Genomic DNA, 12,417 nt, shown 5'->3' on the forward strand with positions numbered 1-12,417 from the left:
GAGTCCTCGTTCTCACTTCTAATCTTGTAGTACCACTGAACTCTAACAGAACACAATCCATGTGAAAGTACATTCCTCTTGAACATCCAATATCTGACACTCATGCATCTAACACCCGCTACTGGCTCCACTATCTTCATGCTACCAATCCTATCTCAGTAATAGTAGTGCCTTAATAACCCAGATAGTATTAGATAACCGACCTGAGATAGTATTAGATAACCGACCTGAGATCTGACTTATCAAACTCTCTCACAATTCTGCAGTGATACAGATTCCCAGCATCCACCTAATAGTTACCATGCAGCCCTTGTCTTCTTAAATATTGTGACAATTAGCTCTTCGAGACCATCCTTTCATATATAATTATTTGTTTTAGGGCTACGAGTCATTCATTAATTTATTTATTTAAAAAATAAACGGGGTGTTACAGATGGTGGCAGAAAGCGGTAGCCATCACCTCACAGTGGTGGTGGTGGGTGTTCCGACCAAAAAATTGCATATACAACTTTACACCCATAAAGTACACTCTCACACATACAAAAACACACAAATATCCACCCATCATGGTGGATAGTGGTGGCATAAAATAATGGTAGCGACCACTATGAGGTGGTGGCCGTGGGTTTCTAGCCAAAACACACATGCCTCCGCATTCAACTCGTGGCAGCAACACACACACGTAAACGACACGAGACCAAAGCTCCCAACCACCGACTAGGTGGCTGTTGTCGTCGGAACAAGCAGAAATGGCTGTTCAAGGGCCACCGGCGACCACAGCCGTCATATACGGTGTCAAACCACTTAAAAGAATAAAAGATGTAGTAAATATGTTAGGGTTAAGGTTGAATCACGAAGACGGGAGGAAAAAGGATACCGGGTTGATCCCGTGTTCCTTCCAAACCTTTATTCCATTTTCTAAGTTTGGCCCCTATTCCACAAACCTTTTCAACTTAAGTCCAAAACTTACCAAACAGCCCCTGCCCTTAGAAATCTTTACAAACTGAATCTGAAATTTACCCTTTAGCCCTTGCTTCCCAAAATCTATTCAACACAAGTGCAAATTACACCATTTAAACCATAAATTCCCAAATTTCTAACATTTTACTCCCAAGGCTGACAATAATAAACTATTATGGATTTAGGGCTTCAATAAAACAATAAGAAATATACTTCTCATCCTAGGGCTCATTTATTTATATATTTTATTTAATCATATTTATTTAAATCCCAAAACAGAATGTTACAGAATTGGTAAGTGAGCAGAGGAGCATCAATGCTCTGATACCATATAGTAAGAGGAATTAAATGAATGAAAGGCTTAATTTCGTTGATGTTGGATGTCGTATATACATACAGATAGTTACATCATGTGGTTATCAACAAAATTGAGATTTCTATGTTAACTTCTTGACTAAAGTATAGGAACAATATTTGCCTTACAATATGTTGTGTAACGTACAAGGAATGACAACATGGAATACTTCTTATATATATATATATATATATATATATATATATATATATATATATATATATATATATATATATATAGGGAGCGTTCAATTTAGAACATTTGAGAACAAATTTGGACAACATAATTTTTTTAATTAAAACTATAAAATAATATTCATAAAAATCAATCAATTGTTACAAACAATTACAAAACTTACTAACCAAAACTACTCAGCACCCAACCATCACCACTTCCTACCACCCACCACCACCAACCATCATACCCACCACCATGCACCAACACTCATCACCACCGACCCCCACCAAATCCACCACCCTCCACAACCATTACCACCTACCTCCATAACCCATCACCACCACCCCTACCCAACTCAATCACCTATCACCACCACCCGCCACCACCACCACCACCACCTATCACCACCAATCAATACCACCACCCTCCACGACTAGTACCATTCACCACAATCACCACCCACCTCCAACACCACCCACCACCAACACCACCCGCTAACACCACCCTCACCCATCATCCACCAAAACAACCACCCACCACCAAAATCACCACCTACCTCCACCAAGCATAACCACCACCCCCACCCACCTCAAACACCCATCACCACCACCCGCCACCACTGCTAACCATTACCATTCACCACCACCCGCCACCACCACCAACCATCACCATCCACCACCAACTACCACTACCTCCTATCACCACCCACCACCACCACCCAACACCACCATCCGTTACCACCACCTCCACCTGTCACCACCATCAGCACCCACATCTACCACCTAACCACCACCACCCGTCAGCACCACTCACCACCACTACCTACCACCCACCACCACCTCCACCACCCATCATGACCACCGCTACGATCACCAACCACTACACCCACCACCACCCACCTGTTGGATTTGGTTTCTAAGCCCATAAGTATATCTAGTATGTACTTGACCTGATTGTAACATGGTCCTTTTGGGTTACCTTCACCAATACAATTTGATAGGATGGACTTTTGAGAATAAGTTTATTGGTGATTTATTAATATATTATAAGTATAATATATTAATTGAGAAATCATATTATTTAATTAGTATTTGTGACAACCGTCAAATTCTGGTCAAGTCAAAGTCAAATAAAGTCAACAAGTCAGACCGGTCAACTCAACTAACCCTTGTGTACTAGGGCTCATGTTAGGTAAATAATATACAACTCGCTATTCTAATGAGAAGTCATAAATTGAAAAGTTCGTACATCTAGATTTCTTTAACCTAAAACTGTGGTAAGTAACGAACCAAACCGATAAAACAATGTTGCATACTCATCGGGAGTGTGTAAGGTCCTTAAACATGGCTTAACGGGGTTTACAGACCTTGCATTGCGAAGCCGGACACTCACAAATGTCACAAACGAAACCTCTCTCAATCGTTTTCACTTTATCTCTCTTTATCTATAATCTCTCCCAAATCTCTCCAAGTATGTTAAATCTCTCCTAAATCTCTCTTTGTATGAGAAATCTCTCCAAGAATGTGAAATCTCTCCCAAATCTCTCTTTGTATGAGAAATCTCTCTAAGTATGTGAAATCTCTCCCAAATCCCTCTTTGTATGAGAAATCTCTCCAAGAATGTGAAATCTCTCCCAAATCTCTCTCAAAAGTTCCTTAAACTTTTTATAGTCTTCCGGGCCCTCCCGACCCTTAGCGGGTCAAAAACGGCTTAAAACGCGGTAAAAACGAGTAAAATAGGCTTAAGGACCCGAAACCCCTCTTAAGGAGCCGAACCCTCTTAAGGACCCGAAACCCCTCTTAGGAACCGAACTCATCAGAAGCAATGGCATCAGAAGTGAAAGCATCAGAAGTGAACCTATCAGAAGCGAAAGCATCAGAAGCGAACCTATCAGAAGCGAAGGCATCAGAAGCGAACTAGTCAGAACCGAACCTCGCCTAATGGACCGAACCTCGCATAAGGACCGAACCCTCCCCTTCGGTCCATTTCGATCCATTTTGTGCCTTACCCTCTTCACTTCATTTCTCTTTCGGCCAGCACTAGAAGGGACCGAACCTCCGGCCAGGACCGAGAGGTCTCGCTGGAAGCCCTTTTCTTCCCGGTTTTCGACTACTTTTGCGTTTTAGGCCCGTTTTTAATTGTTTTAACACGGGATTTTCACCCAAAACTTTATTTTAACATATAAGGCCCCATATTTACTAATTAACCACATTTTTGGGGATAAACCTTATCCAAGAAGAGTGGGTGAAGTACAAGACGTGGAGTGTTGACTTTGCTTTAATCTATGACACAAGCAACCTCCCATACTCACTCCATGTCACTATTCCCCATTAGCCCATACCTAGTCACTTCATTGTACTTTTCCCACTTTTTTTCCAACCATACAATTGGTCAAAGGCTAGAAAACTCTCCTCTCTCCTCACACTTCTCTCATTTTCTCATTCTTCCACCAAAGATCAAACATATTTTCTCTCTCGCTTCCTCTCTCTAAAAATTCGAGATTCAAGGGCTGATTGTGACATCCCCAAAAAATCACGGCCAGAAAAGACCGGTTTTGTTTATACTTTATTTCAAAATCAGAGTTATCTTTTAATAAAAGGGTTGTGGAATTTGTCCCAAAACAATAATATGATAAAGATTTATCAAAAGCATTTCCTTAGAAATGTATTTCATTAAAAGACTTGGGATGTCATGTTCGATACAGTACATAAGTATAAACAATAAAATATAAGCTTTACTACATTATTTCATATCTACAGGCCTATATCCGTAATCCCTCGTCCAAACATTATATATATGCTCAAGCGCCACTACCTGTAATACATAAAACCGAGTGGGTCACGCTTGGGAGCCTGGTGAGCACATAGGGTTTTCAACCCACAATAAATAAGTTTATTAGTTCCATCAATCAACAACAACCCGATTACCCATTCCCGTTATCCTCACATTACGTCCCTAAACACCTGTTATAAGGGACCTATCCTAAGGATCATCATCGAGATGGACACTACTGCTAAGGGGGTTCCTCAGCAATAAATGTCCTAAAGGCAACCATGTGGGGGATGGAGTACACCGATGAACACATCATTCACAAACACCTACAGGTTGCGAGCCTGCTAGTGTTCCACTGGATTGTCTAGAAGAGTCCGTGGTCGTCATCTATACTCCGCTAGATGACTGGATCAACAACAACAACATTGAGGCCTCTCATCATTTTATCACACATCGCCTATTACATCTACCCATGTTTTACCCCAACATTTTCGTAGATATAAAATACATATACAGTTTAAATCATTGAAAACATGTATAAAAACGTTCATCCAACATAGATAGCAAATATTCAGATAATATGCACACATAACACGTAATTTATATAAAATACTTCATATCTATGTGTAAGCTGAAAGTAACTATGCACTCACTTGAAAAGGTGGTGATTCCGAAATCGTGCAGCGCTTGCTTCTAACGATTCTATTTTCCTTCGACGAAACCTAGCATTATTATCGCTAAATTTTAGTCTAATATTTATCGTGACCAACTATTAGTCTTAGTATTATTATTATTATATAAGCGTTAAACAATATTTTCCAACCACTATGTACAGACAGGGGCCAGACATAAAACACCGGAGGGCAAGACCATTTTGGCATATAGCACTTCTGAAATCCAACAATCCTATGCGGCCCTTTAAACCAGATTCCCCGTACCGCGAGTAGTTAAAAAAATATTATAACGACACTTATATAAGTTATAATAATAGCTCAAATATTCATTATAAGTTCATAATAACAATACTAATTTTAAATATAAGCTATATTAAAATAAGGTAAGCATAACTTACTAACAAGGGGGTTTTAGCTAGGACTCGGGCTCTGCAGAGGCAAAACTTCGTCGCTGTATCTTTCTAAGAAAGATTTGTGCAGCGCTTCAGCGCTCACCTTACTATACTAAACTACAGAAAGAGAAGTCGAATCACGAGGGACCGAAATGCTTGGGGGATAAGGAGAGAAAGACTCTTGAATCTAGAGAATGGTGCAAGAAATATGAGAGCCCAAGGCTCTTATTTATACTAATTGAATTTTCAAAAACTACCCTCCATAATTACTTAATGACCTTTTAGTTATATAAACAACTAAACACCCTTCTATAATACTATTTTAAATGGATTTAATGATATTTGTACTAAACTAATGTCTAAAGAACTCAAAATTAGTCTTATAATGACCGCATCGTCGATACCTTTCTAATGATATATACATATGTATATATATGTGTACGTATATATGATTTATACTTTATTTTAATACGTAAATATGCTATTATAATTTGTAACTCGTTCATACGAACTCCGTTTTTGACGTTCTTTATATCCACGTGTAGGTGGAGACGTACTCTACAACTTTCGTTTAGACTGCTAAGGCTAAATCTCGCTCTATCGTAAATTCACTATTCACACTTCTTGGTATCGTGCCGGTTCTGTCGTGAAACTTCGACGGGTCATAACTTCTTCGTTATAACTCGGATTTCGGCGTTCCTTATATGCACGGAAACCTTGAGACATATTCTACAACTTTATGTAGAGATATCGGGATTATCTCACACTTTAATTTTGACGCTCAGTTTTATTCTTTATTAATTATACATTTATAATTAAATAATAAACACATAAACACACATAATTCACATAATACTCAAATATTTCATCTTTATTACTTCAAAAAGAGTTACAAGAGTTGACCTAGACTATTACATTGACAAAAATGCTTAGCCCTGAAACCCGGGCGTTACAATTCTCTCCCCCTTAGGATGATTCCGTCTCGGAATCATGCATCAGCAAACAGATGTGGATAGCGACTCATCATGTCATCCTCTGTTTCCCAAGTGAGATTCGGCCCATTCGAATGTTTCCATCGGACTAGCACCAAGTCGACCATCTTGCGTCGTAACTTCTTAGTCTTACGGTCAACAATTGCCTCAGGCTCTTCGATCAGCCGTTTACTTTCATCCATCCTTAACTCTGAGATTGGAATTATGTCGGGAACATCTCTCGTGAATTTCCTCAAATAACACACATGGAAGGTGTTATGAATACCATTGAGTTCTTCGGGCAATTCCAGCTTGTAAGCTTGGTTCCCAATCTTCTGAAGAACTTTGAACGGTCCAATAAACCTTCGACTCAACTTTCCTCGTTTCCCAAATCGTATAAGTCCCTTCCACGGTGAGACTTTAAGCAAAACGGAATCCCCAACTTCGAAAGTCATTGGTCGTCTTTTCTTGTCGGCATAGCTCTTCTGACGATCCTGAGCTGCTAACATCCTTTCCCTAATCACTTTCAACTTCTCAGCAGTCTCATGGACTATCTCGGGGCCCATAAACTGCTTCTCTCCAGCTTCAAGCCAACAAGACGGCGTACGACACTTCTGTCCATACAAGGCTTGATAAGGTGCCATCTTGATGCTCGAGTGGAAACTATTGTTGTAGGAAAATTCTACCAGAGGTAAGTGCTCGTCCCAATTCCCTTGGAATTCGAGGGTACATGCTCTCAGCATATCTTCCAGTGTTTGAATCGTTCTTTCGCTCTGGCCATCCGCTTCGCTCTCAGCATATCTTCCAGTGTTTGAATCGTTCTTTCGCTCTGGCCATCGGTTTGCGGATGGTAAGCAGTACACAAACACAACTTTGTACCTAACTCCTCTTGTAGACTCCTCCAAAACCTCGATGTGAAACGACTATCATGATTTGATACAATCGTAAGAGGAACACCATGAAGTCTTACAATTTCCTTCACGTAAGCATTTGCGAGCTTATCCATAGACCACTTCTCGTTGGCTGCTATGAAGTGTGCACTCTTGGTGAAACGATCCACGACTACCCAAATCATGTCGTGACCGTTCTTTGTTCTGGGCAGTTTAGTCACAAAATCCATGGTGATGTCTTCCCATTTACCCATGGGTACATGTAAAGGTTCTAAACTCCCATACGGTTTCTGATGTTGTGCCTTAACCCTCGCACATGTTACGCACTCGGCCACATACTTTGCAACATCGAGCTTCATCGTCGGCCACCAGTAGTAGGGTTTTAGGTCCCTATACATTTTAGTGCTACCGGGATGAATTGAGTACATGGTTGTTAGGTGCATTTGATGCATTCATTTTTTATAGTTTTAGTTCATAAAAGTGCATTACATTTAGGTTTAGACTCATGCATTTTGTATAATTTCGGGATTTTTCATGATGCAATTCCATTCACATGCTTTTAGGATATTTCAGGGACTTATGAAGGTTGGATCTTGTTGGAGGAAGTTATCAAGAGTTGGAGACAAAGTTGTAGAAGTTTTGGAGCTTTGAAGAGAGAGAATGAAGAAATGAAGAATTTGGCTTCACAGGAGTTTACACGGCCGTGTAAATTTATCCCTTTGATTTACACGGGCCGTGTAAACATATATGCAAGGACATTCTACTTCGAAGACCTGGAAGAATTAAGCATTCTACTTTTCTTGTTTACACGGCCGTGTAAATGGAACCCTTTGATTTACACGGGCTGTGTAAACGTCTCGGCAGTTTTCAAGTTGTTTTGTCTTCTTATAATTCAGACAATCAGTTTTTAAAAAAGTTAGGTCGGATTTTGGGAAGAGAAGAGACGATTTTCAGAGCTTTGGCAAGTAGATTAACACTTGGAAAACACTTTAATTTCTTTTTGTAAGTCAATTTGAAGTTTAAACTTGTTTAATTTGTAGTCCAACCTAGATATGTGTGGTTGATTTTATTTTCATTTCCGAATCTGAATTCTTAAGTATGTGTTGTTAGGCTGTAACTTAAATTTGACTTATGTTTAACATCTAGTAATCTTTGATTTGATCTTAATCATGTGTTTGGTTAGTTCTCTTTTTCACTTGATCAATGAACTAGGGTTCTATTCAATCTAGTTAATCAAATCATGAATTTCGTATATGTTTTATGATTTGATGTTAGTAACACTCACTTACTTGGTTGTAATTAGATCAAAATTAGTGCAATCAAAGATTAATTGTTTATATTCCCAAGCTTAAGAGGAATGTTAAACATTGTTGGTAATTAATGCAAGAACCTAATGTCATTTAATGATTTAATGCAAGAGCTTATTTGGGTTGAATCAATTAAATGAAATTTTATTTAAAGAGCTTATTTTGAATAAAATACTTTTGCCAATTTGGATATTAGAGTTTATTAATATCCAACTTACCAACCTAGATTGAACATGAGTTATAATCATATTACATCTTTCAACATAATACATATATAAGAGTCAGAATTGGAAAAGTACTTCTTCTACTGCGTTTGTTTTCAATCTTTCTTATTTATGAAGTTTAATTCAGGTTTAAATACAAACCCCCATTTCAATATTACTTGTATTATGTGTGAAAATATGGCAAGATAAAAAGTCCCGTATCTCTGTGGACAGACCCTGCTTACTCTATACTATCTTTAGTATTAGAAAAAGCAGTGATTTAAGTTATATTAATATTATTTTATCCCATCATTTGTTGGTTTGACACCTTAACAAATTGGCGTCGTTGCCGGGGATACGGTAGTACTAATTGTTTATGCCAAGATCTTTTCGCACAGGTACACCTTTACTAGTTGATTTGGAAATAGAGAAATCTGCTAAACAGAGAAGGAAGCAAGCCAGACTTTTAAGGAAACAACAACAATCCAGAGCTTCTTCATCAAATCCATCAACTACATCCTCTCCAACATCCAAAAGTATCACCCCACCATCTTCACCTACTCCTACCATGGCAGACAACCATGGAGGACATCAAAATCCTCCACATCCACCACCTGAACAAACCTTTAGACAATGGGCTACTCAAGATGTCACCCAACAACCTTTGTGCATAAATTACCCTGCAGCAATCAACTTTGAACTCAAGTCTGGACTCATCCATTTGTTACCCTCATTTCGTGGTCTTAAGAATGAAGACCCACATTAATTCCTTAAGGAATTTCATGTTGTTTGTGTGGGTATGAAGCCACATGAAGTCACAGAAGATCAAATCAAGTTAAGGGCATTCCCCTTTGCTTTACAAGATTCAGCCAAGGAGTGGTTGTATGACTTACCACCGGGGTCAGTCACAACATGGAATGAACTTGCAAGGATGTTTCTGGATAAATATTTTCCCGAAATGAGAGCTTCAGCTTTACGTAGAGAGATAATTGGCATCAAGCAAAAAAAGAGAGAAGCCTTGCATACTTATTGGGAACGGTTCAAGAAATTGTGCTCAAGATGTCCACAACATGGGATTACAGAATATCAGTTGCTGCAGTATTTTTATGAAGGAATGTCATCTTGGGATAGGAGATTACTTAATGCATCAAGTGGTGGATCTATAGCTGATAAGACTCCAACAGAAATTAGAGTTCTTATCAAGAACATGGCAAAAGAGTCCAAGCATACAGTTCAAGAAGAAGAATGGTACATAGATGCACCCCGAGGTGTAAAGGAGGTCCAGACTCCTCAAATTGAAGCTCAATTGTCCGAACTTACGAAAGTGGTTATGATGCTAGCCAAAGACAAAGGTGTGCAACCCACACCCCGTCCATGCGGTATTTGTACTCAAGTGGGGCATCCAACCGACATGTGTCCTCAACTTCAAGAGGAAGATTATGAAGAAGCAAAAGCCATGGGAGGTTTTCTTGGGTCTAGTCAAAGGGGATATGAGCAGCCACGAGGTGATCAAAGATGGAACAACAAGGGAACTATCAACCAAGTCAACCACATCAATACCAACAAAGACCACCTTTTCCACCACAAAACTTTCAGCCAAGGCAACCACAACACCCTCCTCAACAAGCGGGTTCATCAAGTATGTCTTTAGAGGACATAGTAAAAAGTTTGGCAACTAGTACACAAGCTTTCCAACAAGAGACAAGAGCAAGCATAAAGAACTTAGAGAAACAAGTTTCACAGCTTGCTATTTCCGTAAGCAAACTAGAATCTCAAGGAAAGTTGTCTGCCCAAACTGAAGCAAACCCAAGGCACAATGTGTGTGCCATCACATTGAGAGGCGGGAAAAGCTATGATGGTCCAAAATTTTCGGTTGATCAAAAAGAAGATGAAATAGTGGTTGAAGAGGCAACCAAAGAAGAGAAGGAGGAAGAGAAAACAAGCGAAAAGAAGCCCTTCATTGCCGAGTCCAAAGCCACACCTACTCCATTTCCCGAAAGATTAAAGAGCACGAAGAAAGAATGGGAGGAGAATGACATCATGCAAATGTTCAAGAGAGTTCAAATCAACATTCCACTCCTCGAGGTCATCAAGCAGGTACCTAGATACGCAAGGTTCCTTAAGGATCTTTGTGTATCTAAAAAGAAATTAAAAGGAAATCAAGTCGTAACGGTTGGGGAGCATGTATCCGCGGTTTTGCAAAAGAGGATGCCCCCAAAGTGCAAGGATCCCGGTGTCTTTACCGTACCTTGCAAGTTGGGAAATCTTTATGTACCTCGAGCTATGCTTGATCTAGGTGCATCTGTAAATGTCCTACCATATTCTCTTTTCAAATCAATTGGTGTAGGAACATTGAGCAAAACCGGTGTGATCATCCAACTTGCTGATCGGTCTTTGGTACACCCAAAGGGAGTATTAGAGGACGTGTTAGTGCAAGTCGATGAATTTGTCTTCCCGGCTAATTTTTATGTCTTAGATATGGGAGACGATGACTCTCCAAGTTCAAGTTCCATTCTTTTGGGTAGACCTTTTCTTAAAACTTCTAAAACAAAAATCGATGTCTACAATGGAACCTTGAGTATGGAATTTGATGGTGAAGTCATCAACTTCAATGTGCATGAAGCACAAAAGACTCCTTTTGATGTTCAATCTGTTAATTTTGTCAATTTGATCCATCCCTCAACAAAAAAGGGTTTGAACTTGTCTAACAATGAATTTCTGGAGTTAGTTTTGTCATGAAAACTAGACAGGGACAAAGCCAAAGAGCTTGCAAAGAAGTTTGATATGGATAATGAAGTGTTGGAGATTTTAGAGTTTATTGATGACAAGAAGCATGTGAGGAGTGATGATATGTTAGAGAGGCCCAAGTATCGAGACTGAAGCACAAATAGTTGGGGTCCAAGTCGAGCCAACGACATTAAAAAAGGGCGGCTAACCGGGAGGCAACCCGGGGGTATTTTTGTCATTTCGTATATTTTCATTGTATTTTCTTTATTTTCAAACTTCCAAGTTGTTTTTCATGCTAAAAAAAGTGTTAAAAATCATTTTTCGGGCAGTAGAGGTTTAGCGGGTTGCAATTTCAAAAAGTGAAAAAAATCAAGTTTTTTGGCTTTCTCAGAAGTTTACACGGCCGTGTAAACCCTCCCCTTTGATTTACACGGGTCGTGTAAACGCAAAAACAGGACTGAACGATTTTAAGGTCAAATCTCGATTTTTCTAACTCATTCTTCACTCAATACCTGCGATTCCCTCTCTCCCTACTGCCCCCTTCGAAAAAACCCTTCCAAATACTCAATCTTCCTCAATTTTGCATCAAAAAATCAAGCTCCAAGGTATGAAATTCCTCCCTTTTCTTCATCTTCTTTATCTTCCACATCCATATCCTCCGCCCGGTCCTCAATAGAACGGCTACGCCTCTCTCCAAGCATCGAGGACGATGCTATACTTTAAGCTTGGGGAGGGGTATCCATCCATGCATTATCCCGTTGCATGTAGGTTGCATGTAGTTTTGTACATATTGCATTAATTTTCATTTCATTTTCGTTTTCATTTTTTTCTGCATGGAAAATTTTTCAAAAAAAAAAAAACCGATCCAATCCCAAGCAACCGAATCTTTTCAAAACAGTTGAGCAGGTAAATGAGTCATGTGCCTTGAAATTGGCTTGCTCTTTTTATTGAAAGAAAAAACCGATCCAATCCCAAGCAACCGAATCTTT

At 39.4% G+C, this 12,417-nt stretch overlaps 1 protein-coding gene across 1 annotated transcript; it reads left to right on the top strand.

The window, feature by feature from the left end:
* Positions 1 to 9,500: 9,500 nt before the first annotated feature.
* LOC145030352 (uncharacterized) lies at positions 9,501 to 11,440 on the top strand. Its single transcript, XM_078978728.1, has 2 exons — positions 9,501 to 10,244; positions 10,298 to 11,440. The coding sequence occupies exons 1-2, from the start codon at positions 9,501 to 9,503 to the stop codon at positions 11,438 to 11,440; spliced, it is 1,887 nt and encodes a 628-aa protein (XP_078834854.1).
* The last annotated feature ends 977 nt before the right edge of the window (positions 11,441 to 12,417 follow it).

The sequence above is a fragment of the Lactuca saligna genome, chromosome 2, assembly GCF_052625555.1.
Source record: "Lactuca saligna cultivar CGN05327 chromosome 2, ASM5262555v1, whole genome shotgun sequence".
NCBI lineage: Eukaryota > Viridiplantae > Streptophyta > Magnoliopsida > Asterales > Asteraceae > Lactuca > Lactuca saligna.